The sequence below is a fragment of the Lepisosteus platostomus genome, chromosome 18 (assembly GCF_059453375.1).
Source record: "Lepisosteus platostomus isolate fLepPlt1 chromosome 18, fLepPlt1.hap1, whole genome shotgun sequence".
NCBI classification, from domain to species: Eukaryota; Metazoa; Chordata; class Actinopteri; order Semionotiformes; family Lepisosteidae; genus Lepisosteus; species Lepisosteus platostomus.
This window is the reverse complement of record NC_142628.1, coordinates 5416626-5444557: the sequence shown is the minus strand read 5'-3', so window position 1 is coordinate 5444557 and position 27932 is coordinate 5416626. Positions and strand designations below refer to the sequence as shown.

At 37.9% G+C, this 27932-nt stretch overlaps 2 protein-coding genes across 4 annotated transcripts; one reads left to right on the top strand and one right to left on the bottom strand.

The window, feature by feature from the left end:
- The first annotated feature begins 89 nt into the window (after positions 1-89).
- On the top strand, positions 90-14980 carry LOC148645503 (cadherin-related family member 5-like). Of its 3 annotated transcripts, none has more exons than XM_088611922.1 (16): positions 90-286; positions 1101-1276; positions 1427-1483; positions 2497-2586; positions 4218-4304; positions 4824-4934; positions 5026-5211; positions 5674-5764; positions 5941-6038; positions 6263-6469; positions 7871-7984; positions 8369-8435; positions 9471-9635; positions 10652-10816; positions 12267-12442; positions 12830-14980. In XM_088611922.1, the coding sequence occupies exons 1-16, from the start codon at positions 199-201 to the stop codon at positions 13409-13411; spliced, it is 2460 nt and encodes an 819-aa protein (XP_088468048.1). In that variant the 5' UTR covers positions 90-198; the 3' UTR covers positions 13412-14980. The 3 variants fall into 3 exon arrangements, with proteins under 3 accessions (XP_088468048.1, XP_088468047.1, XP_088468049.1); XM_088611921.1 differs by having other exon boundaries at positions 1427-1486; XM_088611923.1 differs by lacking the exons at positions 9471-9635; positions 10652-10816 and having other exon boundaries at positions 1427-1486.
- A 1571-nt stretch (positions 14981-16551) lies between these two features.
- Positions 16552-26569, bottom strand: ctsd (cathepsin D). Its single transcript, XM_088611924.1, has 9 exons — positions 26394-26569; positions 24505-24661; positions 22071-22194; positions 21023-21141; positions 20624-20823; positions 20027-20149; positions 18504-18648; positions 18030-18128; positions 16552-17223 (listed from the first exon to the last, which is right to left on the bottom strand). Exons 1-9 carry the CDS (start codon positions 26453-26455, stop codon positions 17062-17064), a joined length of 1191 nt encoding a protein of 396 aa, XP_088468050.1. The 5' UTR covers positions 26456-26569; the 3' UTR covers positions 16552-17061.
- Between the last annotated feature and the right edge of the window lie 1363 nt (positions 26570-27932).

The following is a 27932-nucleotide window of genomic DNA, read 5'->3' as shown; positions in this document are numbered from 1 at the left end:
CCATAAAGCAGGCAGTTTTATAGCTCACACACAAGGGAAAAGTCCACAACATGTGAAGTCCTGAAGCCATAAATGCGATAAGTCCAAGTGACGAAGGCTGGAGAGGCTACACCTCATCAGGAAGTTAGGAGGTTTTATCTATCCAGAAGAAACGGCTTGTGCCAGGGGCTCTGTGCTTCTCTTCTCAGAGGATTCAGGATGGATTTAAAATATAAAAGATTTTCCGTCAACGGGATCCTCTTTCTCCTACTCCTGTTCTTCCTCCACAGAGAATGTGACTGTCAAAGTAAGCTTGTTCTTCAGTATATTTATATTTTCTCTTTTTTAAGATCAGTTTTAATTAGAATACTATATTTCCTGGGCTTAAATGTATAGTAACAGTACAACAATATTATTGTAAAACCACTCTTTACTGCTCCTTCCCTGCTGATTTCTGTACTCTTTATGACAGGAATATCATCTGTGTTTAAATATAGTGTTTTTTTTCAGAATTGGATGTGTTTTTCCCTCCTAATTTGTGTTATAAATCTTAATTGTCCGGGGAAGAAGTTTTATGGGCTTTTCCATTTTTTAAAACCTGTTATATACAGTACATTTTACATAGAACACTTGTATAGATCTTAAACCTGTATTTACAATGTTAAATAACAATAATAAGAGGTTGCAAATAGACCAGACTTTTTAAAAGCGCTTATGTAGGCTTTATATCAAAGGAGAGTACTTTAGACTTCCTTTCTAATTCTGTTGTCTCCCCCGAACAGAATAAAGTCTGATTTCTTATATGAAGAATTTCTTCGTGCTGGTGCACTGGAGCTGAATTACTGATCCTGAGGGTGGAATTCCATCTGTCAGTCCTATAACATCACTTCTTGCAAAATACTTTTCCTTATAGCTCTCTAACCTTAGTATTGTCCAGGCTAAGAAACAAGTTTACAGGCATTCATTACTCCATAGTGGTGTAGAGTAGACTGTGAATGTTTTTTCTGAGCAGCCGTGATATACAGTATAAAGTTGTTTCTGATTAACAGCAATAGTTATTGTGCAGTATGTAATTCATGTTAATGTTCTTTCTTTATGGTTCTTTTCTCATTTGTGTCTAGTTTGTTCTCTGCCTGTTCCTGTACCCATACAAATCGAGGAGAACAACGCCATTGATCAGGAAGTTGTAAATATCACCACATCAGCTGGTGTAAAGCTTACCATATCTGAAGATAAAAGTCAAGCATTTGCTTTGCATGATAAAACACTAGTTCTGACAAAACAAATGGATTATGAGGTATCTGTCTGTCCTTTGGTATAACTGTTGAATCATTTAAGTGACATTACCTAACATGAAAGTCTTTCAGATGATTCATATTTATTTGGAAAATTTTCAAGTACAATATAAGGTAAATTTAAAAAAATTATGTTTGTGTTTGTTTTTCAGAATATGGCAGAGAAAGTGATCATAGCCTCTATTCGATGTGAAAAAGAAGCAGAAACAGTGGTATTATTGTTCTTGTTGTTGTTCATGTTGTTATTATTATTATTTATATGATATAATTTCTATATGATTATAGATGGCATTTGTACCCAACGTGATAGGCTAATGGGTGGTGTTGTACATATATTCAATACTAAAGCATTACCTGCTTTTTCCAATGGGAGTCATACAAAGGATACAATAATGGTATGTAATACAGTAGAAGCATCCCTAGAATACATCCTTTTTCAAGTGTTTCTTAACACTTTCTCCTCCCCAGCTGTTGGGGAGGAGATGAGAAGGTTGTACTAGTTTTATCCTCCTGACCAGGAAAAAAGGCTAAAATAGTGTATCAACCTGTATACCACCAGATCCCTTAATACTGTCAGTTAGTCTGAAGTCCTTATAAGTTGCAATATGCCTAAAACTCTGCAGTTGTTGCCTAAAAAGTAATATATTCAATCTGAGATCTTGTTACGAGTTTTTTGTCTCTGAATAATCCGGCTCCATCATACATCACTGAACTTCTTCATGTATAGTATACACTTTCTCCATAGTCGTTCAGGTGAGGAGCTGCGTCAGCATGCGTAGGCTGCAACGGAACAAGTAATAGGTTTATTCCTGCTGAAAAGAGAAGAAAGAAAATGCAACGTTTCAGCCATGGAGCCTTCTTCAGCTGTGCCTTCTTCATACCTGAAGAAGGCTCCATGGCCGAAACGTTGCGTTTTCTTTCTTCTCTTTTCAGCATGGAATAAACCTATTGCTTGTTACTTTCTCTGTAGGCTCTGTTCAGTTGAGGTTGGTTTTTTAGTCATATCAGACTGCTGGGGACCATACTTTTTCTCTCGCTTCTCAATTATTATGGAATACCCTTCCTCCAACCTTTCAAGAGACAAAATTTTTTTTTCTAAACTTAAAACTCATATTTTTACTAGGGCATTTACTGTATTTTTAACTTGTATTTACTTTTATTGTCATACTTTATTTGTGAGCACTGCGTTTAAATTGATGCTTGTTTTCTATCCTTTTTTTAGGGTTTTTTACATATTGTTGTTGAAATAACAAATGTTAATGAATATCCTCCATATTTTCAAGAACTAAGCTATACTCTGTCTGTAGATGAGGTAAGTGTTGTAGGTTTGGACTACATTCAGAGTCCGAAGACATGATAAATTCGGAGGCTTATTGGGCACCTGTAACCAAAAACGCCTTCAGAAAGCTACTATAGTTAATTCTGCAGGTTCTAGAAGCAATGTTTTAATATTACTGTACTGTCTATGATACCCCAGTTAAAATTAAATCCTAGTTTTATCTTTTTAATTTGCCTGTTACCAATGTTTTTTGAGATGCAATGAAGTATGTATTAGTAAAATTAAGGGCATAATTCGAATAAGTTAAATAAGTCAGAAGTGACATCACAATTAAAATAGATTTCAAAGGACCTAGAAAAAAATATAGTTGGTGCTTACCATTCTGGAGAGAGTTGCAAACCCATTTCTAAATATCTGGGGCTCCGTCTGTCTGCTAACAGACAGACAATCTACAGTTGGAGAAAATTCAAGACAATGGAGACTGTACCTAGGACCAGTCGTCCTGCCAAAGTCTCCTTAAGAGCAACCTGATAACCATCCAGGAAGTCTAGAAGAAATCCGGAGTAAGATTTATCGATTTGGAGACCTGTCTCACCGTGGCTCATGCCTCAGCCTTCAAGAAAAGACTGAACGAGAAACGTTTTCATGGATAGATAGCCAGGAAGAAACCATTATCCTAAAAAAAAATTATTTCAAATTCACCAAAAAACAATTTTGTCCTCCAGACAGTTGAATCTGAAGTTGAGCTTTTTTGCTATAATGGAAAACATTCTAAATCTCTGATTTCTAACAGAAGAACCTCATTCCAGCTGTCTAGCATGATGGTGGGGGTGTCGTGGTCTGGGGCTGTGTTGCTGCCTCAGGATCTGGATCCTGATATTGGCAAATTCTGAAGGAAAATATCAGGCCATCCATTTCTAACCCCGTACTCATGCTTATCTCTGTTGGTCGTCTGTCACCAACATGTGTAGAAGGAACCCGCGTGATATTCCTTTCTAAAAGTTTATTTTCTAAAAAAAATTAGAAAACAAGTCGGGGGTCCTGCAACTGGTAGTGGGGATGTAACTACTTGCCTGCCCCAGCATGCTATTCCTGACTCCCATGTCCCCACCTCATCACCTGGGTACACATCCATTAGCTACAGATGGAGCAGTGTCATGTATAGGAGCAAAACCAATGGCCCTAAACATACAATCAGATCTACAACTCAGTGGCTGAAGAAGAAATTTTGAATTTCAGGATGGCCAAGGTAAAGCCCATACCGAAGTCCCACTGAAAAGTTATGTCAGCACCTGAAGAGAGCCGTTCATGCGAGGAAACACTTAAGTGTCTCTGACCTGAAGCAGTTCTGTATGTATGAACAGGCCAAAATTAATAAAAGCCAAGAGACTGATAAACAGTTGCAGGAAATGTTTACTTGAAGTCCTTGTTGTTCAATGACTACTTGTTACTGATTTTAATATTCAGATTTAAACATTTTGAAGGGGTGCTGGAGATATATTTCAATATTACACGGCATTCACCAGTGTCGCTAAATTTTTTTTCAACGAACGTTCTCCTTAGTGTATTTGAGAACTCCTTTTAGAGATTTGTAGTCAGAAATTATAACCCACGTTTTCCCAAAAGAAGGAAAAGCTTTATTAAAGTGTATTTTTTAAATATAGTTCCAACCAGTGAACACTAACATCGGCAGAGTAAATGCTGAAGATCGCGATGGGGATAGACTTTATTACCACTTGGACAACAGCACCGTAAGTCTCAGGCTTTTCCTTTCTCCATACAGGTATATCTGTGAAATCTAATGTGAATCAAGCCACTTTAATTAGCTTTATTTTTTTATGTAAAGTAGATGGACCTATAGTATACAGCCTTAATTGCTGTTTTCCTGCTGAATTTTTAACATTTTATTAATTCATTTACAAATCTGTTTAGACAGTATTTGTCCCTACATACTTTGATTTAAGTCTAGCAGGCTCTGGCTCTATTGTAAAATAAAACATTTGATCCAAGAGGTGTTGTTGTAGAATTGTTAACCAATTCTATGACTTTATCCATGACCCCAGCTATTTTCCAGCTCTTTTTAATGTTTTACTCTTTGTTTGCCTTCTTAGAATTTCACGATGCTCTGAGAATTTGTTGAAGTTTACATTTTTGACAATGTGCTCACTGTCCTTAATTAGAACATGAAGTTACTAATACTCTACATACAGGACTTTAAACAGAAATACTGTTTAAATATGCTTACCCATGCACATTACTTTCTTTTACAGAGTGGGGCTCAATATTTCCATTTGGCAAGTGTAACAGCCCCAGACATCTTAATGAGTAAAATCTTGGACTACGATTCAACCCCCAAGTTGGATCTTATCTTATTTGTACGGGTAAGTTTCACAGGTTGCTGTGTGTTTTCCTAATATAGGTTCACTCAGAACTCTAATGGCACTCAGATCATGACTCTCATTCTCTCTATAGGATACTGAAAATGCTGGGGCTGCAAATTCCCACACAGCTTCCACAAACATAGCCATCGATGTTAAAGATATTGATAACCGCCCGCCATGGTTTCTGCCATGCAAGGAAATTTCATTTGATGATACCCGTACCAAAATATGTCTCAACATGGGCTATAAAGGAAATGTCAATTTAACTGTTAAAGAGGTAGGAAAAAACACACAGTATTATTTCTCAAACATGCGAAGGATGTGATCATTGAGTTCTGTCTTAAAAACTGGTGCAAGTATTGGTACACAGAGCATTCAAACTTAAAAATGTACAGTACAAATCTCCATGTACTTTGACAGGAGTTTGTGTCTGAGACGCATGCAGTAGAAACCTGATCATATTGATCTGTTAATTTGGAATGTCAGACCATGCCAGTGTATTGCTTTTCTTTTTCCATGTTCTACATTCAGGAATACTGAATACATTTCCTATTCTAAAGATATTTAGATTTGAGTGTTTAAACTTGGTTGTTTGTCAGAAGTTTCAACAGGAAAACCTACCATTTTTTTTGCAAGTGTTGTAGGTGTAAGGACTGTTGTACTTGTTTTACAAGCTTAGTATAACTTCACTCAAATCAGCTTGATTTGGCCATAATGTATTTGGTGGTTTGTGTTATAGGAAGGGGTATTGCCTTTGAAACCTGAACCCCTGTATGCTATTGATGGAGACAAGGGAATTAATGAACCGATAGAGTATTACATTTTGAGTGGTAAGTAGGGAAACACTGTCCAAAGTTTTGATTTTTAGAAAAGTAATTCCTTTATTTGTTTTGGGGAAGCTAGTTATGTTTATATTACAGTGCACTTTTAAACTTTTACACCTATAAATGAAGACTTTATCTGTCAATAGATTTATATGCTTTTTGTGCTGTTTTACATCTAACAGGGAATGAAGCAGGTCTGTTTGACATGAATAGTAATACTGGAAATATCACAATGTTAAAAGCTGTGGATATAGCAGGGCCAATACTCTTGACAGTTATGGTAAGTGCATTTATCCAGTGAAGGAAATCATTGTGTTTATGAGCAGTTTTTAAGAAACTTTAAAGCACTAAAATATATTTGGAAAAATCTGGGCTGCCATCGGAAATACCTTTCATATATTGTATAGAATCTGTATATGCTTCTCCACGCTTTTGCTAATTTTTAGATTTCTAATGGTGAATCTTTGAAGAAACACATTCATTGATTATTCTTCCATCTTTCAGGCTTTCCAGACTAAGAACCCCAACCAGTTTGCTACGACGTCTGTTGTTATAGATGTTGTGATGAAAACCCTCAACCCTCCTGAGTTTGAAAAGCCCAGATATAACGGGTTTATATCCAGTGACTCAGATGTGGGGAGTATGGTCCTGGAAGAGGGGTTTTCTGCTAGGCCCTTGAAGGTCCTTGCTACGGATGCCGATTTCGCAGATGTGAGTAAAGCATCTTCTTCATTGTTATCTTTTTTTAGCCCATTCCCTTGCTCATTGTCCTCTGCAACCCCTTTAATTGCTGTTGCAATTATTTTATTGGCTTAAAGTCATGTGGCCTAGATGGACGGTGTACACAGAACAGGCACACAAAATAAGGTGGATAACGGTGTGTAAGCAAAACACTTCAGCAGGCACTGAAATGTTCCAGTACCGCTTAATGCTTTTAAGAAGATTTTTTCTGAAATTAGGCTTTCAGTGCAGGAAAAGTTAATACATGTAGCTCTTTCCTGTTTCTTAATATTTACTGTTACAGTCTCATTGCAACACCATCTCCTTTGTTCTTATTTTACCATGAAGTATGTTAAGATTGTTTGACAAACCAAATTATTTACTGCTATTAGTAACTATTTATTACAATCACAGTCATTTTCAACATACCTGTGATTGATAGTCCACAACTAATGTGTGTGTGTGTGTGTTTGTAAAAAACAATCTGTAAACTTACTTGACTCCACTTGAATGAAACAAAAACCCTACAGTATGTGAAGACTAGCAAATTAAAGAATTATCCTTTATTAAAAGTTATCAGACAATGATGTACTATAGGTATAAATGAGATGATCAGATAAAACACAAGAACATAAAAAAAGATCAGTCTCCAATTATACAGTACGTAATTCCTGACAATGTCCATTAAAAAGGTTAGTTATTTCTAAAATGAGAAAATAAAAAAGAACTGGTATGAAAATATACACATTATAAAAACTATATAAACAGTATATATTATAAACCATATAAACATATAAAAACAATAGTAAGACAATACCTCTACCCCACAACAATAACCACGACACAAAATAAATGAAAAAACTAAAATAAAGCACTCAATAAAGAACAGGCTAAGGAATGTGTTTTTAATCGAGATGCAATTTCTTGTTTTGATAAATATTCACTGTCTTTTCTATGACATTCCAAATTGAGCTCAGGTACATCTAATTTCCTTGTGAGATCACTCTAAAACTTGAACGAAATACACTTGAGGTCAATTTAATTGCTTAACTTGATTTCAGAAGTAACACACCTGTCTATAAAAACCAAATACAAGCAAATCCTTTGGAAAAATATGTTTAGCAATAAAAAACATGTTGCACTGCATTCAATGACTTGGCATATTAAATAATTACAAGAGACTGTTCTAAAGTGGACACGAAAACAATGCATGGACATCAGCATAGGGGTGCTATAATTGAATCTGTTCAACCAGTTCAGAATTCAGTACCAACCACAGAACATAAAAAAAACTAACGCTAGGAGGTAAAAACAGACCTATAAAAATGGCAGAAGATGCTTCTTATAGCATGTGCTTAAGTTTTCCTGAAACAATTCCTGTTCTTATTTTAGGGTGTAAATCCTAATGTTGAATATAAAGTCCAAGACAACAATGACCTTACAGTGACTAAAGAAGGTTTTATTCTTACGAAGAAGATCTTACAACCTAACACAATTATTGCACAAGTAAGTAATCAGTATATTTTTCTTTTGTTCTCTCGGGGAAAACTAAAGTGAGGGCATGTGTTAGTTTTAAGGAAGCATGTAAATATGTATCGTGTATAATGTAAGACAATGAAAGTACTCAGATTACAGTATATTCCACTTTTGGGTAACAAGACATTTAGGATTTTCAAGTCAATGTATTACACAACGGGGTTTAATACAACACAACATATTCAGTATTAAATTTCAGCTTATTTATGTGTCATGACACAGTTTACTTGACATGTTTGATATATCGGCTTATTTTGTCTGTGGTTCAAAAGTAAAAACAAAGAAAAAAAGGTCTCGTCGCTTGCAGATGTCAACAAGATTTTTGGTCTTTTGTCTCAATTGTATTTCCTCCAGATAATTGCTGAGGATATGTCAAATGGAGAATCTGCCTCAACTATAGTCACAGTTGAGGTGCTAATGGGTGAGCAGAATTTTAGTGAAATTGTGATGCAAAAATATGTTAGTGTATTTGCTAAACAAAACTTTGAGAAAAGGTTAAAAATATATCTGTATTCTAGCGAGTATTATTGTAGTATATTAAGTATAAAAATATGCCTAGATTATGTATGTTTATTATAGAGGTGAATTGTATCTATATTTTGTATTGTATCTCCATTCAGTCAAGTTGCAGGATATCACAAGTATGATATTAAAGAACAGTAACTGGAAATTAAGATTTTGAAAACTGCTAACATTGGTACAGTACATCATTTTGAGCACATTATTTGCTAATCCTTTGCTAATTGTTTTTCTTAAAATATAAAAAGTAGGGGTCAAAATGTTATAAAAATCATGGTGCTTTTTCATTAATTTTCTCCTCATTATGGGTTTCCATGAATATTTGTGTGTATCAAATTATTTTCCGCATTTAAAAATCTGCTTTGATTCACTTACTGGCTAAAATATTAGGAAGACTCTGTAAAATGACTTGAATCTCTCTGTGACAAGTTATTTGTTTGCTAGATTGAGGAGAAGAAAACAGACTTTTATCCACATCCCTGAGTGAACAATCTCCAGGTCTCAAGCCTAATGAGCTCAAACTGCTGGAGCCACTGGCTTGTGCTGTTCAACCTAACTCACCTTTACTCTCTTCATCACGTCAGATGGCAGCTCTGCTGGAAAAAGGGCGTGAAACTGGACTGATAATATTTCTGAGCCTCATTGACTGCAGGTTGAGCTCACCCGGCTGCTTGTGATGATCCAATAAGTCAATCAGAGGGGATTATTTAATGTTTTGGCCACTGAGTTCATAATGCAAATGTTATGAAGTGTTATTTGCTGTATCATACTGTACCTGGGGTTTCTTCCTCAGAAGGAAAGTTAGCTCAGCAGCTTTGCAGCAGCCTGTCATTGGGCTCAGCCTTGAGTTCTGAACACATGATTGTCCCCCAGAAGGGACACCTTCTCTCCTGAAGGTAGTCTCTGCTCAGACCTGGCGTAACTGCTGTTCTTCCAGGTGCTACCACTGCCATGCCTACCACAAACGCCACAACAGATCTGTTCAACAGCACCACTGCCCTCCCTACATCAGAGCCCACCCAGACCCCTGATGCCACCTATGGAAGCTCACCCTGGTCACCCTCCCCCTCATCTCTTCTCCCCACTTCAGGTCCTCACACAGGTAGACCAGCACTGCTCCGGAGCCCAGCTGGTGCAAAACATGTACTTTTGCTATTAAGACAATTAAGTACTGTCTTAATAGCACTGTAAGTATTATTACAGTGCACTAACCATGAAATGAAGGCAGTTGCCTAGCTAAAAATTATAATATGAGATGAAATGTATCTACTATATAGTCTGTTTCTCCAGTTTGACCTTTTCATCTAACATTACTACTGTATGTTACAACTAGAATTAATTACAGAAACTCAACGGTGGCATTTTGAGATTTGCTGTCATTGCTGCATAGTTGTGGACAAAACATTTTCTGAGCTTTCATGGAACTTTATTGTCCTCAAAATAAGCAAATGTTTGTAACGACAAAGATTATTTATTATTCTTGTCCAATCTATCGCACCATTTTCTTTAATATTTTTTGTCTGGCTCAAATCATTTGTCAGACTTAATAACTTACTTTCTGGCCAAAATATTAGGAAAACTATCAAATGACTTGACTCTCTCTGTGACAAGTTATTTGTTTGCTAGATTGAGGAGAAGAAAACAGACTTTTATCCACATCCCTGAGTGAACAATCTCCAGGTCTCAAGCCTAATGAGCTCAAACTGCTGGAGCCACTGGCTTGTGCTGTTCAACCTAACTCACCGTTACTCCCTTCACCACGTCAGATGGCAGCTCTGCTGGAGAAGGGCGTGAAACTGGCCTGATAATATTTCTGAGCCTCATTGACTGCAGGTTGAGCTCACCCGGCTGCTTGTGATGATCCAATAAGTCAATCAGAGGGGATTCTTTAATGTTTTGGCCACTGAGTTCATAATGCAAATGATATGAAGTGTTATTTGCTGTATCATACTGTACCTGGGGTTTCTTCCTCAGAAGGAAAGTTAGCTCAGCAGCTTTGCAGCAGCCTGTCATTGGGCTCAGCCTTGAGTTCTGAACACATGATTGTCCCCCAGAAGGGACACCTTCTCTCCTGAAGGTAGTCTCTGCTCAGACCTGGCGTAACTGCTGTTCTTCCAGGTGCTACCACTGCCATGCCTACCACAAACGCCACAACAGATCTGTTCAACAGCACCACTGCCCTCCCTACATCAGAGCCCACCCAGACCCCTGATGCCACCTATGGAAGCTCACCCTGGTCACCCTCCCCCTCATCTCTTCTCCCCACTTCAGGTCCTCACACAGGTAGACCAGCACTGCTCTGGGCCCAGCTGGTGCAAAAAACATTGACTATTTGCTTCTCAACAAGCATTTTGTTTCTCAGGGATGCATAATGAGTGAAGAACCTTTGTTCTTCGTTTGCAGGACCTCTACTCATCTGTATTTTAACACTGCATGTTACGTAGCACCTGGTTTAGTTATATTAAAAGTGCTTAATTTGAAATGAAACTGCATGTATTGCGCATAGCACACTTTCTCGCTTAAATGTTGAATATTTAGAATATATTCAGCTCCTTGTCAAATTATATTTCAGCAGAGCTTTTTCTCCAAAAGTAATCTGCTACTTTACTTTTCCTATAGCGATCATCTGCCTCTTTTGTCCCAAATGACTCTAAGAAGCTAAAAGTGTAGTGCCATATTATTACACTGCGTGCAGTAGAATATTCACACATTTTGCATTATTCTGGATAAAATAATGATGCTGTCTTTTGATATAAGTTTATACTGGTGCAATGAACTCTGATGTATTTGTTTTATCTAACATTAGATGTGAACTGTTCAACATTGAGTCAGACGGATCCTGGCCTAATCAGTGTTGCTATGCACTGCTGATTTCCAATCAGTCATTCTGGTGTTATATTGATTGTCTCTTGTTTCACCTGGCTGCGCTAATGCTAGCACAATTCTAACAAGCATTTAGAGGCACTTTATCTTCTTTTTACCTCGTGCTTTTGATAACATCAGGCATGTGTTATTGTCAATTAACTGTAATCACATTGTCTATGTCTTTAGAATTTGTTGTTTGCATATTAGTCAGTGACCAATGAGTACCTATCTTGAATTGTCTTATTTTTGTAATTTTTTATGTTTATAAATGAACAAAACTGAATAATAGAAACATATTTACTGAAAACCTATTTATAATTTAAAAAATAAAAACCCTTTCATGGCAACTCTTCACCCAGCTACCTCACAGTGGGAACCCAAAACACGTCCATCAGTGTCGAGTTCAATAGTGCTTCTATTTCATTAACCACTATCTTACAAGGTTGTTGGGTTTCATACAAGGCACCATGGACCCAAGCAGCAGCTATCTTGATAAGAGGCATGTAAAGTATGGTCAGTTGGCACTAGGAGAAAGAGTGCAGTAAGTGCCAACAACAGAGAAATGACCCTTGTGGTAACAGTACAGTCAGCCAGCCACACTCTTTTCTGCAGCTTGGTTTAAACATAATGAGAGACATCATTTCAGTATTAGAATTTTTATCTTCATCCTTCTAAAAATACATTAATTAATTCACTTAGATTGGAGGAAATTGATAAATAATTAAAAAGAAGGCAGTATCTTACTGATTATGTACATCCTCATCCATGTTTTGTTCTGTGTCATTAGGATAAACTGCACTCTTTTATCTCCTATTATCTATGAAACTTCTTTTTTCTCCAGCGTTTCTCATCTTCTCTGCTTTTGTAGGTGGCGATGCAGTGCTAACTGGTTCATACAGTCCAGAAGACATGGCTGCCCTGGGAGCTACTCTTGCTGTCCTGCTCATTCTTTCGATGGTGATAATTGGCCTGCTGGTATTTAGAATCTACAAAACAAAAACAGACTGGAAAAAGCTATCTGAAGCCAGTATCTTCCGGAGTTCTGTAAGCATAACATCGACATAATTGGTGAAATAATTCCTAATACAAAAGTAGTGTGCGATGCACAATATGCACAGGATATCTCTCAGCAGACAATCAATATACTCTATTTGAAGCTGTTTTTTCAGTGCACTGCAAAACTTTGGCATACTTGTTGAAGTTATATTTAGGATTCTTTTGAAAATTATATTGAAAATTTTGAAAAGTATTTTAACATTTTTTTTTTAGGTAATTAATTATAAATGCAATTTCAAACACAAGGCCTGAAGATTTTTCCCTGGCAAAATGTAGGATTTTTGTAGTACACTCACTCAATAAATGATCTGAATATATTACTAAAGCATTCTCCTGTGACACGTGATCCATCTTTATTCTTTTTCTCCCCGACAGATTGGCCGCGGTTCCTCTGCAAATGACGGGATGCAGTTTGTAAATGATGGTTACAAGAATGGTGATGATGCAAGCAGTGTTGATTCCAAATGCCCAGACGAGGTCGACCACAATATATACGTAAATCTACAATCAAAAACCCAAGAGCTTCCCGAGCCTGTGAGCTTCTCGGCAGCTCCTGCTCTGGCCTCTGATCTGCTGGGAGATTCAAGCAGCCTGGCTGGGTCCGACAAAACAGAGAGTGAGAAAGAGGTCAAGCCCATCCTCACCAAGGAAAGAAGGAATGAAGAGGGGTATAAGTCCGTCTGGTTCAAAGAGGACATTGATCCCAATGCTAAAGAGGAAGTAGTCATTATTCCAGACAACCCAGAGACCGAAGCTGTCGAAGATTATGAATCCCTAGCTGGGGACGACAGTGACAAGGATCCTGAGTCTCCAACAGCCCAAAGAAAAGTGTCCTTAGAAGATGGAGAGATTAAGTTTACCAAGACCTCCGCTGTCCGCTTCCAAGACCCCAAACCTCACAGTGGAGACAAATATACCTTGGACACTGACAACGAGGAAGACAACATATCTCTGTAAAAGAGAAACTCTTCTTGTTGCATGAGAAACACACCTGCATTGCCATGATCTGTTATGAACTCTCAGGATTTCACTGCAATCAGCAGAAGTGTGATTAGAAATTCCGTTGCTCGTGAATGCTGCCTTCCATTTAATTTTTCTGAAAGTGATTTTAGAACTTTTCTCTTTGAAAGATTATTAACCATTTCAAAAAATTTGGTTGTACTTAAAGGAATGTGAGATTGATTTGTCAAAACGGCAGCAATGAGCTTTAAATTAGGTGAGTTTTCCCTTTTCATTTTTTTTTCCTTCCTTTTCCTACATGAGTGAAAGGAAATGAATACACAGTACAATGAGAACAATGTTATAAATAGAGACATTTCAAAATCAAGTGCCAAACACACAGACTTAGACTGTCTTAGTTGTCTTTAAGCTAAAAACTTCAAGCTTGCTCTCTCTAACATAGGAGTTGTAAGTAAATCTCAAGAGCTTCTTTTCATGATTTACTGAATGTGCGGAAATATTATTATTAATATATAATATTATTTATATTACTGTATTAGATGATCTTCTAGTAGGTAATTTATCACCCACAAGTTTTTGAAAGATTCATAATTGTCAATAGCAATGTAAAAATTAATGAACATTGGTGCACTTTAACTACTGTATATAAATGATATAATAGGGTAGTTAATTATACTCTACCCACTGTTTGTATTACAGTTTCTCATTAAACTTTGAATGCTTTGAAATAAGAAGACAAATACATATTGTCATAGCATATTATCAGCCCTAAACGAAATTGCTTACAGCAGTTTAAAAGAAATATAGAAGAATTTGATTGAAATAAAAAAGGTGTCTGTAGTGTGGTTGTCTATCCTGAGTTTCAGCTGCTGATCATGGTCTTGATCTCAACATGAGCACTGTAATAACAGCAACTGCAGTGCTACTTGTCACGTGCTATTTGCTTTTCATAAAAATAAACCTCATTAACTATAGCTGTGTGCTAAAAACAGCAGCAGAGTGACACATATCAGTGTACCTTGACCACAATGGCAGAAGCTGTGTGCAATATAGTTATGAATCAGTAGCCCTTCTATAGCTATGTCAGGATCAGTGCAGTGTGTCAAATGCAGTGTGATCTGTCATATTGTAACTCACTAAAACCAAACGGGCAGAGTGTGAGGTCTGTCTCGGGATCTGCTAGTTAACACTAGAGATGGGATTCAAATCTACACTTTGTTGCTGTAAGATGACTATAAAAAGATTTAAAAAAAACAATAGTGAGGCACTCTGTGCCATTACTCAGTTATGGACAACAAAGCTCTGTGTGTTTCACATTTTGTTTTATAACCAACCACATTTGCTTTAGGATTACAGTTAAAGAAGAAGCCGCATGGGAACTGGTGCAGGGTTTACCACATAAGGTTAATATTTAATTCACACATTTCTTTTCATTATATTTGTGAAAGGACCTCTTTAAAAAGGTCTCTGATAAGGAGAGGAGTTAAGACTTTTATTGTACTGTGGAAATGTCATGTATTGCAAATTAAACACCACTCTGTGCAATAAAATATCAATTTTCAATAACTGCTTAGTATAAAACGGGGATGTTGATGTTGTGAGCTTGAGTCGAACATGGCAGACAATCTTACTTTATTGATTAAATCACTGTTGCAATGGTTGCTAGATACTATTAAATGGGGGCAAAAGCAAGTCACACACACAGAGGAAAACTTAGACTCCAATTAATCTAGACAACATGGCCCATGTGGCCATGGGGAGAAAAAGTAAGCTGCTGGGCAGACGTGTGCTGTGGTTCAGCTTAAACAAAGCTGATATGAGCTGTTAGGGACAGACTAGGCGAGATGTTGCTAGTCATTGCAACAGTGTACATTTCTCTTTGGCATGAGACAGAAATCTAGATGACTTGGTTTGATTAAGGAGAGAGCTTCCAACTGGCTGCTGTGTCAGGTGCAAAGGTTCTTATTAAGAATCGGTGTCCCTGGCTCCACAGGATAAGCCAGATCATTTTCTTACTCTGTAATAATCTTAGGGGGGGGATAAATGAGTGAACATGAATGCTTTAATACAGGCTGTTACATGTGAGTAGGGCTAAGTGAAGGGCAGGTAAAAAGGAGGACTGAAGCAATTTTCCCTGAAGCTGATTGATAGATCTAGGATCCTAGAGGGGGTGTGAAAGATAAGGATAGACCACACAAAATGTAAAAAAGTAAGACAACATCCTGGCAGCGTTGTGATTAATGATGTGTGTAAGTGTCCCAGATAAAGCCTGAATGACAAGCCCAATAGGAAACACCTCGATACGTATTTTCCTTCTTGTTCTCTTCTAGTGATGCTATAGACGTTAACCAAAAAAAGTGATTAAATTGAGAGCACCTTCAGTTCTTTTCTGAAAAGTTTAAAAAGTAAACTGAGCTGTTGGGCTACAGAGAGAAGTGAAAAATTATCACTGTAAAGAGAAGATATCATTCAGTTTTGCCGTTCTTGGAATAAGTTCTGTTTCACTATAGTATCATAGCCCCAGGTATTAATTCCCCTTGACCCCTTCCTCCTGCTAGTAGAAACTTCAGAGCAGTTGATCAAACATAAGCTGTATGTCTTTGGGAGTGAACCAGAGCACCTGGTGAAAACCCACATGGGCAAGTGGAGAACATGCAGGTTCCACAGGAAGTCAGAAGAGGGTCCTGGGTTAGTGAGGCAGTAGTGTTGACTACTACTTCATTATGCCTCCCTATCCAGCACTGAACCAGTTATCCTGATTCTGCTCTAGTGTTAAAACCAGAGAAAAGGGATTGTTTAAATTGTTCTTAAGCTAAATAAATTAGATTGTGCTCTAGATGTTCACTTGAGCTCTACATTAGGCAAATCTAAACTTCACTATATTTTGTCTTCAAAGGTTTTCTTGAGGGAACAGAAAGGATTGAGGTTTGTTTCAGAAAATAATCTTCTAATTGAGACTTGGCACTAAGGAAAACTAAGTTAGGTCTTTTGCCTAAGATGGACATGATCTAGATCTTCACTTCAGTAGTGTTTCTTAGAACAAGAGAAGGGTATTGCTTTGTTGTGCCAATTCTCAAGTCGGATGCGGACATTTTCAGCTACAGGAAATGTACACACTTTCCAACAGCAAAAAAAACTTATCAGCAGCTAGTGGTTTTTATTTTAGTTATGTTTACAAATGGTCTAACTGGTACCCTGCACTTTTTAGTTTCCATATTTCAAAAATATCACGTGAACAAAGCCGACACACACTAAGTTCATTTTCAATTTATGGAAACAAATTCTCACATAAAAAGGCTGTGGTTCTGAGACATATTTAAGAAAATGTAACAAAAAGCAAGTGAACTGGCAGTTACTAAAAAGTACCTTTTTTAAAAAAATACACACATTAAAACAAAATTGTTCATATCGTCACATCAGATTAAATATTCTGCCAGATACCACAAAGCATGTAGTCTTAATTTTTCAACTTAAAATTTGATCATTTGTTATTTACTGAAAAATATCAGCTGATGAGTAATTAGGCTCTAAGCCCTTAAATCTAAATAAATGCATTGCTACCTGATACAACGGAACCCATATTTGTGCAATAACCTTAGTATGTTTCTCCTTTCCCTAGAGATTGTCAAATTTAACTACTTCTATAACTATTTAGCTTTTGCAAAGCCAACTCTGTTGTTCTCCCTATCAAATTCTGTGTAGTACTGCCCAATAAAGACATCTCCCAGAATCCACAGGGGCCCAGCTGGAGGAGGGATGTCAAGTCCCATGAATCCACTCAGGCAAATTGTCCTCCCTGCCTGGCTTTCCTAAAGAAAAAGAACAAATCAGAGAGAAGAAAATGTAATAGATTTTGCCAAACAAAATATTCTTATATTTTGCTCAGCTCTGTCTTATATACAACTAACAAACATGAATTCATGTAAGTGATAGAACTTGTTTAATACAAATTTAATGATGGTTAATGCTGCGGTTTTAAAGCTGTTTTTCCTAGAATCTATTTTAATGGTGTTTTCTTAAAGATCAGTCAGCTTTGGCTACGATTAACTTGAATCAGCCAGGCCATTCTGTGCTTGAGAACTACAGGAGTAGCACCCCCTTTTAAGATTTCTGTGAATCTTCTCTGATGTTTCATTTCAGGTCTGTTTTTCTTCTATCTGCTTCACTGCATGTTGGAATTGTGGCTTTATGTTCTCATTAGAAGTTCTACCCGCTATCGGAAAGCTTATCCTGGCTGAGGGCGGCAGCCAGCCAGAGCTTTTATCACAAGCACAGGCTAGAATCAAGCCCAGAACCCTGGTAGAGCAAGGCAACAGAATTAGCACTGCGTTGCTACTCAATGGATGTTTTTTACCTTGAAAAAACTGTGGTTACAGAATTTTCTATTGAGAGCTGGTTAACATGGACATACTTTATAAATAAATGTCAAGATGGAATGAGACAAATGCCTCAGTTTTGATCACCTTAAAAAATAACATGTACCTGAATGAAGAAGGTCAATGTTGTCATGTTACATAGTATTGCAGTGAAAGTGGAAATGGTGTTTTGGGGCACTGTTATTTTTAGGTATAGTATCTTCAGAAAACTATATTCATTTCTTAATCAAAGAGCTCACCTTCAGGACATACTGATCTCCAGTCAGCTTATATGTCTGCCCACCCATTGTGAACGAAATGACAGGAAGAGAAGGAACTTTCTTGCAGTCAATCATGTACTGAAATAGACCAAAAGAAAATATCATTATCTGTTAGACCTTTCTAAATGATAAAATTAGCAGCTGTTTAACTCACACCTTACTAACATTTATACTATACTTATGCCTGAACGTACACACAAGGCCTGAGTCGCTCAAACCAGTCTTATATCTTTTTCCATACTGAGCCACTCCTGGTTTCTAGACCTTGAACTCAAGATTCCTCATCTGCTAATAAAAGTAAGCTTCTAACTATGATTCTACCCTGATAACACTGTTAAACTTTAACAGAGGAAAGTCAGTCAGGAGTGTTCTGCCCTGCTCTGTTAGCACAATAAAGTTTCATAAACACAACAATCTTGCGATGTCGGGGGACCTAGGGTCCTTTGTGCGTACCTCCCCCTGGATGAGTGGGATGGCTCCAATGGCTTTCTGGAGCGCCTTCACTTCTTCAGCGGGTCCAGTAATGAGGGAGGTACCAGTGTCAACAATGGCCTCACAGCCACCCTTGCACAGAGTCAGCTGGCTACCAACACTCATCCTGTGAAGACCCAAATGTAGTAGTGGTGGTATTAGCTATGGACCTGTCCCACACTTCCACATTCTATAAAGAAGCACCTCTAAATATTAATTTATTTAATATATAATTTCTAAGTAAAACAGCAAAGTAGTAAAACAAAAAGTATAATACAACATTACATGCTGTTTGACACTCATCAGTTGTTTTTCTAACATTAAAACACTTTTTTTTTATCTCGCTGCCATAATATTTATTATTTCACACCTTCACACCAGCCCTTTTGTGAGTGGCTTTTCTGAAAACAAATTGACCACAGAAAATGTTCACCCATCTGTCTCTCTTCTAATCTCTTGATCCGATTCAGGGCGAAGGGGGAGCCAGAGCCTATCCCAGCAAGCAACGGGGGCAGGGCGGGATACACCCTGGATGGGAAACTAGTCCATCGCAGGGCTCACACAGACACACTCACTCCAGGGCTAATTTTCCCAGAAGCCCATTAAACTACCAATGTGTTCTTATGGCTGTGGGGGGAAACTGGAGCACCCTGAGGAAACCCACGTGAACACTGGGAGAACACACAAACTCCAAGCAGAAATCACCACAAGGCCAGCATCAAACCCTGGGCCCCAGTGTTGCAGAGCAGGAATCCTAACCAATGCGCCACTGTGCTACTAAAAAATGTTCATGAGGTCTTTCAATAAATATTCTGATAATTTAACTCATTATGGAGCTGTTTTAACTAAAAAACTGAGGACATATGCTCATTTTCTAGTGCTCTGACTACCCTTGAATTCGAATGTTTTATTGGTCTAAAAGACGTTAGTTTTCTGACTCTGTTCTACCTCTATGGCTGACTAGCACTGAGCTGCTCCTCCACTTTTGCCTAATTCAATGTAAATGTCAGCCAAGAGCTCAATGTCACTGAAGCATTTCAATTTACTCTTGGAAAACTGTAACTCTATTTAGAAACCCATCTCCAAGAACTTTATTAGGCTAACAACCATATCTTTAGCTACACTTCATTGTCTGATCAAAGTAGTAATGTGTACTATTCTGTAGTTATACTGTATACTCAAAATATAGTATAGTTTAGAAATATTTGTCAGAGTTCTTGTCAAACTACATGTTATAGCAATTTGATTTGTACAATTTATTGTTACTTATTTTATTGACTGTAGACTGTGTTGTACCAATAGAACACACAATATTAGACAACGTTACTTCTTTTCAAAGTTTAAGATGTATTCTAGATGTGACTTTTCTGTCATGATATCAAAACCAGACACTAACTGTAACTCCTTGCAGACAATGAAAAATGTCGAAGACAGGATTTGAAACATTATCAGCAAGTACACTTCTGTTTTCCCAGAAAAGTGGTGAAGGTAAAACCTGAACTTACCCATCCAAGTGGATCTGCCAGTAGGCCTGCCTGGTAACGTTCAGGTACTGAAAGTCCCCAGTGTAATATTTAGGGTCTGTCCCACCGAGCAGCAATTCCCCGCCTGGCTGTGTTTCAGGGTTCCTGTGACAGAATGAGGGATCAATATTATCAGGCAGTGGCACCACTACCAAAGCTATACAAATGTTCACAAAATGTCTCCATGCCTAATTTTTTGCAGGGTGAATAAGGATACTGACTGGCACTCCACCTCACTTTTTCCTTATTCTTTTGACGATAAAAACTAAGAATTTAAAATGTTATCTCATATTATGGTTTTAAATGGTGCAGACAGGCATTATTTCAATCTTACACCTTCACACAACATTAGGTACCACAACCACCATATGTAAATGTTTTAAATTATTTTTAATGAACACTTCTGCTTTCTTTGAGAATTAGATGGACAGAAGGCCAGTAATAAACATCGTAATCTCCACTTATTGCAAAAAAAACAAGAAAATATTACATTAGCTCGCTGTAGGCATAAGTACAAATGAAGGAACAAAAAAATTAATGTAATTTAGCCATAACTCTGCGGGTTGGGACATTCCTCACCTGTTCAGATAAAAGGAGAACACATTCTTTTCCAGCTTTTTCTGACTCATCATGTTATCAAAGACAGGAGCTACTCCATCTACTGAAATCCTGGGATAAGCCATTCCTAGAATGCCATCAAACTTGGCAGCAATGAATGCCACTCCAGGCTGCTTTAAAGCTTCACCGAAAAGTTGGCGGTCCACAGATAAATCGCCAATCTGAGGAAGAAATGAAGACATGACCACTTCCGCCTGCTTGAACCTCCATGTCTCATTCACAAAGCATTCTGGAAGGAGCAACTATACAGTAAGTACACATATAGGCACTATAAAGAACAAGACGTGCTCTAGCACTATACAGTAGGTATCTATAATTCTAGATGAAAGATAGGAAAAATAAAAAACATAAATACTCTACCTTGCAGGTGTCTTGGCTGAGATATCCAGATAGACTGCCAGACCCATACTGAATAGCAAAGGCTGTTCCATTCTTTACGTATGTGCTTGATTTGGCAGAATTGTACTTGTGGTGAAGCACTTAGGGAAAGCAATGACACACGGTTAAAAAAACTGATAGAGTTATTTGATTTTTAAGCCAAATAAAGCGTACCACGATCTTTTCTATTTAGACATTGCCAACGAAGTAGTAACCTGTGGACTATACAGTATGTATTTTGCAGTATTACTGTATGATTGCAAACATTATCTTTTACGTTAATAATATTAATAAACTTTATTTTATATAGCGCCTTTAAAGGTGGCTTCCCAAAGCGCTTTTGTTACTTTACCTATTACAAGTTTTCTATAAAATATATGCAAACAATACTATTTAGAAGCTGCCCTCTAAAACTGAGGTTGTGGACATCAAACCAAAAGAGAGAACTTTCCTTTTAACAGCAATGTGGCTACCTTTATTTTCAGCTGAAATGGCATGAGTTCATGAGATTCTTTCTACAATACTGACAACCCCCCCTTGGCATTTTCACAAAGGAAAATATGAAAACACGAACAGAAACACTGCGGCTATATACTTCATATTATTAAGCATTCGTTATTTACTGAGGTCTGGTTGTGTCTTTTTCTGCTTATATTATCGTCTCAAAATAAAGTGAAGCAACTGTCTGTTGGGGTGGCACAGTGGCGCAGTGGTTAGCACTGCTAGTAGGTTTCCTCCAGGTGCTCCGGTTTCCTCGCACAGTCCAAAGACAGGCTAACTGACACTGGGGGAAATGCCCTGGGGTGAGTGTGTGTGCCTACGTCTGTCTGCCCTGTTAAGGACTGGCGTCCCACCCAGAGTGTATCCTGCCTTGTGCCCACTGCTTGCCAGAAGGGGCTCTGGCTCCCCCACAACCCTGCACTGGACAAAGCAGTTAGGAAATGGATGGATGGAATTTCCTGTCACATTAGAGTTCAAATGAGAGGGGCCTACAAAGTGGGAGCAAAGCAATTTTACAAGTCGGACGTACAGCATGCGATGTCGGTGAAGGAGCAGTGGATGGAAGGCACCCAGAGGTTGGACGATCCTGTGTCAAACACCACGGTGAAGAGCTGTGGCGGGGTTCCGATTCCAATTTCCCCGTAGTACTGAGCCTGTCAACACACACACAGGTGAGAACAGGGGTCAACGGCGTCATCTTCTGCAAAGAGCAAAGAGACTGCCCTGATTCTCAGAGCCACAAGCAAACAGCTGGGGTGGACTTTGCATAGTTCAGTCTTGTTATTTCTTACAGTGTCTGGAATATATATTTGCCAATTTTACATTTCAATATATATTTATAGACTCAGATGCTCATTCATATCACAGAATCTTCTTTATAAACCTAAAACACATTGTTTATTTTTCAACAGTTTTAAGCTGCTTAAAGCTGGAATCTGTATGCTTACAGCTAAGATTTCAAATTTTGCCTTACACACTACATTAGAAAAGGCAGCCCAATTAAAAAAAAAACTCCTTTTGATGGACAGGAGAAAAATCTAAAGCATGTATTCTTTTGATTCAACTTTGATGTGCATAAGCTGCAACTGTTAACAACCTGCGTAGTTATTTCAGTGGTAAAAAAAAAACCAAGCTCCATGACAACTGGCTGTGGCGCCTGAAGCCCTTATCACAGCTCATGTGATTATGAGTCAGTGTGTGAGCCAATCACAACTTTTCTTTAGCAGTTTTTAGTATCAGCTGTCTGAGCAGGTTTAAGTGACTTAGAATTCATTTTGAAGTTTTACACAATGCAAAAGTAACTGGGCCTAGTCCAAGCTTTTGATTTTAAAACCAACATTTTAGTCAAAGCATGCAGTATCGGGTATAAATACATTATAGGGAATGATGCTTATACAGTAAAAAAATACAGGAAATAAAAGAGGTTTTAAAATTTGTGGGCAACATTTGATGTCAAACACAACTTAATTTCAACCTCCTCTAAAATCTATAAATATTTGAGATGTGTCTGTTAATGCTCATTGGATCAGATTTGATCAAAAACATTAAATGTTGAAAAACATTCAACAAGAATACAACCTTCAATCATTTTCATGATAAGAACTTCCTTAATATACCACCCCTCATCTCACATTGATAGACGAGCAGCTTTTTGCTTCCAGTCATTTCTAAACCTCATGGAGCAACTGATTAAATACCATCTGACATATTTTCTTCAACAGCAGTTAGTTGCTTTATCTAAGCACAAGTCGTCCATAGGAGCAACTAAGTAGTTTTGGTTTGCAAATCCAAGATACCTTTTTTAAAAGATAAGCCACTCTGCACAAAGAAAAATGTAAAGAAAATGTCGAAAACAGACTTTAGCTTGCGACAAAAACAAATAAAACCAGTGGAGAAGTTTTGAATTATGCATGGTACAGTAGAACACAATGTACTCAAGACGTTATTAGTTTTTCTAAAAATATTAACACTAAATTGTGCAATGCTTCAGTCTGCAGGCCTATTTAAACAGACCGATGCCTTTTAAGTAACCCGGAGCTGAGCCCTGCATGCCCCAAGTCAGGTGGTTGGAATAAAGTAGCTTACAGTACAGTAACACAGTGGCTCATCTGTCATATAACAAACTCTTGTTTCCTTGTGCTCCTGATCAACAGATTCCTAGATCCTACGATATTCTAACCAGTTGGAGTTTCATAGGAAGGGTGTTCCTGGTAACAACCAGCTGAGACACTAATTAAACAGCCTTTTAACAAACCTTGTTGCTGCCCCTGCACGCAGATTACAGGCAGTTTCTTTGGCTTCAAGAGAGGAAATATAAATACCGCTGTAGAATTCATGTCACATCTAATCATGGTGCTGTCTGGGCAGAGTTTTACGTGATAGAAGATCAAATCATTTTCCTAATATTGCTTCATTCTAAATGTTTGCCGCATTGAGCAAGCCCTTTATCAGGTTGGCCAATCAAGTTGCTCAATGACAAGTCTTCTCCAACCCTTATACTAACTTTGCGTGCGTGTGTAATCTGACACAAAATGTCTAGCACAACTGTAGGAAATCATAAACACGTTTCCACTTGCGTTTCGATTAAACAGGTCAAACCTGTTAAAGTGTACATTTGCAGATTATGAGTGCATATCGTACATTTTATACTTAAGAATTCCACAAAAGGTAATTTGTCATTTTCATTGGTTGGGTCTACTGGTGTGTATTTTAAATCAGGATTCAGGCTTCACTCATACTTAATTAAACAGATTTAAGGTCAGATTTAAAATGGAAAATATCTGCTATTTGTATTACACTATTTCTTTATTAGAACATAAAAAAGTTAAAAATGAGGGGAGGCTGTTCAGATTCTTGTGCTTATGAGTATAGTAAAGACACCTGAGAATCGAAAATAAAGATATTACTCAGGTTCTACAACTGAGAAACAAAAGGAATTTTTACAAGGGCAAAGGGATTCTCACATCAAGGTAGTTTTTCAGGGTCTCTGGAGTAGGCCCAGTGCTTGCAGGGAAACCCAGGTTGTACTTCAAGGACTCCTTGTCAGCCACCAGCTCTTCGACGGTTTTACCCACATCGGACAGAGACCGTCTGATAGAGCGAAACTTCTTAAGAGGAATCCTGGGAAAAGACAAATCCCGTTAAAGCACTGAATCACCTCAGTGCTATCAAAACACTGGATGTAAAATGTGAACAACCAAAGCACTGCTTGGAAATATTCTTTCACAATCCTGCTGTGCTCTTTTACATTCATGTGTCTTCTGCTTCCCTCTTTTAAGAAACCTCCGCTGCGGTGCACAAAGCACCTTTCTAGTACAGCTGACTCACCAAACCCCATCTGAGTGCCCAGTGTTTACCATTTGCCAGATCCTCTTTGTTTAGAAGGAAAGCCCAGAGTCTTACAGGTACATAACCTCATCCAGAACATGCACCACTTAAAAATGCCCCCGTATTTAGAATGCAGTTTGTTCTTCCTTCCTTCTTGAACGCACAGAAAAATGCACTTTTCAGCTAACATGAGGTGTTGCAGCTTTCTGTCACCCTCCTCAATGGCGGTTAGTGGTCGACCTGAATTCTCTGAAGCGAGATCAACAGCAGGAAGTCAGTTGCAACACTAATATTGAATGCATACACTTGACCAAAAGTTTTCTATAGAAGCAAAAGCTTCCTAAAAATTTTCAATGTACTTTACAGGTGCTCATTTTCACTTCTGTCAGATCTTTTCTCCAGAAACAAGGACTGCCACCTTCATTCACAGAAAAGCAGCACGTACTGTATACAGGAACGAACTGTTAAAAAATAGCATATTCAAAAGCTCTTCCTGAACATTTAAAAGCACTGCACACCACACCAAGATCTTTTCTAATGAGTATTTTCCTTCAGTGCTTATTGATTTGAAACACTGTTCAGCTAATAGATCTTTAATTAGAAAGATACAACGGCATACTTTGACATATTCCTTATCATAAGATAGCACCGTGGATTTGTATATAATTTAGTTATATTCATTTAACTGCATTGACAGCATCATTTTCAAAGAGTTTACAATAATGGTTAACTGTTGAGCAGTTTGAACTGATTCACTACAATGAATACCAATTTCGACCCTTAGAAAACAGTTGATAACTTCTGCTGCTACTAACAGAATTTAACAGGGGATAAACACTAGGAAGTGTTGTCTGCTGTTGAGGGATTGGGGGAGCGCAGACACCATGATCAGGTGAGTCAGGGCTTGGCTATGTCAGTCAGGTGAGAAGTGGTTGTGACAACAGTTGAAGTATGTTATTAGTAGAAATACGTACAAACAGAGAGGTAAAGATGAAAAGCACAAAAAAACCAATGCCAGGTTACAAATTAGTGACGGTACTACAGCATAATAAAGCTCCTGTTTTCTTACCCAGCGCAACGCAAAATTCAATACAGCGACAAAGACACTACCAACAACAGAGCACATGCAGTACTCACCGAGAACAATAATAACATAGTCACATAAAGTACTGCGGTATCCGATATTTTGCAGCAATACGCAACTAAAAAAAAGTAGCCAACTTTTCAAATTAGACGCATAGCCTACGGCAGCTCCTAAAAACGCCCTCAGCTCTATTTTTTAAAGACTAACAAAGCTGTGAAATGATTTTGCTGTGCGCTTCCCGGCCAACCGTTACTTAATTTGCATCCGTTGAAAAGCGCAACAGCCCAATCCATAACAAAGGTACCGATCTATTTCTGAAGACACGGTTTCAGTAATGTGAGGATTACAGTCAATTTGAAATCAACCCGGTCACCCTCGGCAGTCCGTGATCTCATTTGGGTATGACTAGTATTATGCAACAAGAACTGTAAAAAAAATTACCTGATGATAGCATCGGTGGTCCAGACAAAAGCAGCCAACAGGAACAAGTACGAAAGCTTCATTTTATTGTTGCAGCGATCAGGACATGCAGCGTATCGTTAGGCTCCCTATTATGGATATGAACAATGACCAAGCAGTTCACCCGAGTTTTTAATAACACAGCACCTCCGTCAGCTGACTCCTGTGCAGAATGATCATGTGACGAAACAGCGCCCTCATACACAACACAACCACAGCGGAACAGACAGACAAGGCACATACTGTACTGTATGCCAGCTGAAAGGCTGGCCTGCATCAGTCGCTTACTTAGTCAAAATAGGGTTTTCCCTTCACAATTTATCATGTATAAAGCTATTTATAGATGAACTATTGGGTATTCAATTGCATTTGTCTCGTTAGCGGTCAGAAAACATACAAATATCGATTAAAGGAGAAAATATGTGCCACTAAAACTGTAATGTTTGCAACGTTATCAAGCCAAGGAGATTAGTAAAGAAGAATGACCCACTTTTGTATTAAGAGTTTCTAGTTTATTCGAAAAATCCTGTAATTCAAAAGCATACCTGATCTAAATATTTTAATCGGTGAAATAATGTTTTTTGTAATCGTCCAGAACTGCAAGTCATGTTTCTCAACAATGATTCTGATGACAAAGCCAAATGAACACATGACAGTTTAAGTACAAAACCAATTTTGCTAAGTTGTTTCTTTTTAAGTTCACTCTGCAGTTCCCACACTTTTTTACTGTTCAAAAGTAGATTTTCAATTTAACCTGAATTTGTACTTTTACTACATCCTTTGAAATTGAGGCTATAACCCTAAACGACCCTACCCCCACCCCTGACACACACATGCATTATTAACCACGGGAAATTTCCATCTCATTTCATGAGTGCTTGTTTAAACCTAGGATAAATGGTCATACTTTAGTGTTGAAGCTGCAAAATTACACATTACAAAAAGATAACATAAAAATATATGAAACTTTTAATTGTTTTCAAAGTGTATCAGTATATTCGGACATGACTGGATTTGTACTATATTAGAAAATGAACTTTATATAATATAATTCCACCACCCAGATGATGCAAATGCAGGCATAGTGCGCCAGTACACTCACTGCACATTAGCTAACAGTGAGGAGGAGAACACAGTGATGGAGGCCATTAGTAGTAAGGCCAGTGGGAAATGGATAATACCCCTCCGCTTTATCTGTGTTCAAGAAATTCCCTGGGATTTTTAATGACAACAGAGATTTAGGTTTTACATCTCATCCAGAGGACAGTGCCTTTTTACAGTATGGTGTCCCCATCACTACACTGGGGCATTAAGACCCACACAGACTGCAGGTTGAGTGCCCCCTACTGGCCCCACTAACACCTCTGCCAGCAGCCATCTTAACTTTCCCAGGAGGTCTCCCATAGGTTTGCATAAACAAGGTTAACCATATTTAGTGCGTTGAGTTTTGTTACATAGTTTGCATCAATGGATGCCAATACATATGGCTGTTTTTGGTAAAAGAAGTGTACTACTGAGCCT

What these genes read in the sequence shown, in the direction of transcription:
- ctsd (XM_088611924.1), bottom strand. Translation starts at nt 26,455, where the DNA reads ATGAAGCTTTCGTACTTGTTCCTGTTGGCTGCTTTTGTCTGGACCACC. An exon ending in ACCACCGATGCTATCATCAG is followed by an intron (nt 24,662 to 26,393) that starts GTAATTTTTTTT and finishes GTCTTTTCCCAG; the next exon opens with GATTCCTCTTAAGAAGTTTC. An exon ending in TTCTCCTTTTATCTGAACAG is followed by an intron (nt 20,150 to 20,623) that starts GTGAGGAATGTC and finishes ATTCTGTCACAG; the next exon opens with GAACCCTGAAACACAGCCAG.
- LOC148645503 (XM_088611921.1), top strand. Translation starts at nt 199, where the DNA reads ATGGATTTAAAATATAAAAGATTTTCCGTCAACGGGATCCTCTTTCTC. An exon ending in CAGAGAATGTGACTGTCAAA is followed by an intron (nt 287 to 1,100) that starts GTAAGCTTGTTC and finishes ATTTGTGTCTAG; the next exon opens with TTTGTTCTCTGCCTGTTCCT. An exon ending in CGGATGCCGATTTCGCAGAT is followed by an intron (nt 6,470 to 7,870) that starts GTGAGTAAAGCA and finishes TTCTTATTTTAG; the next exon opens with GGTGTAAATCCTAATGTTGA.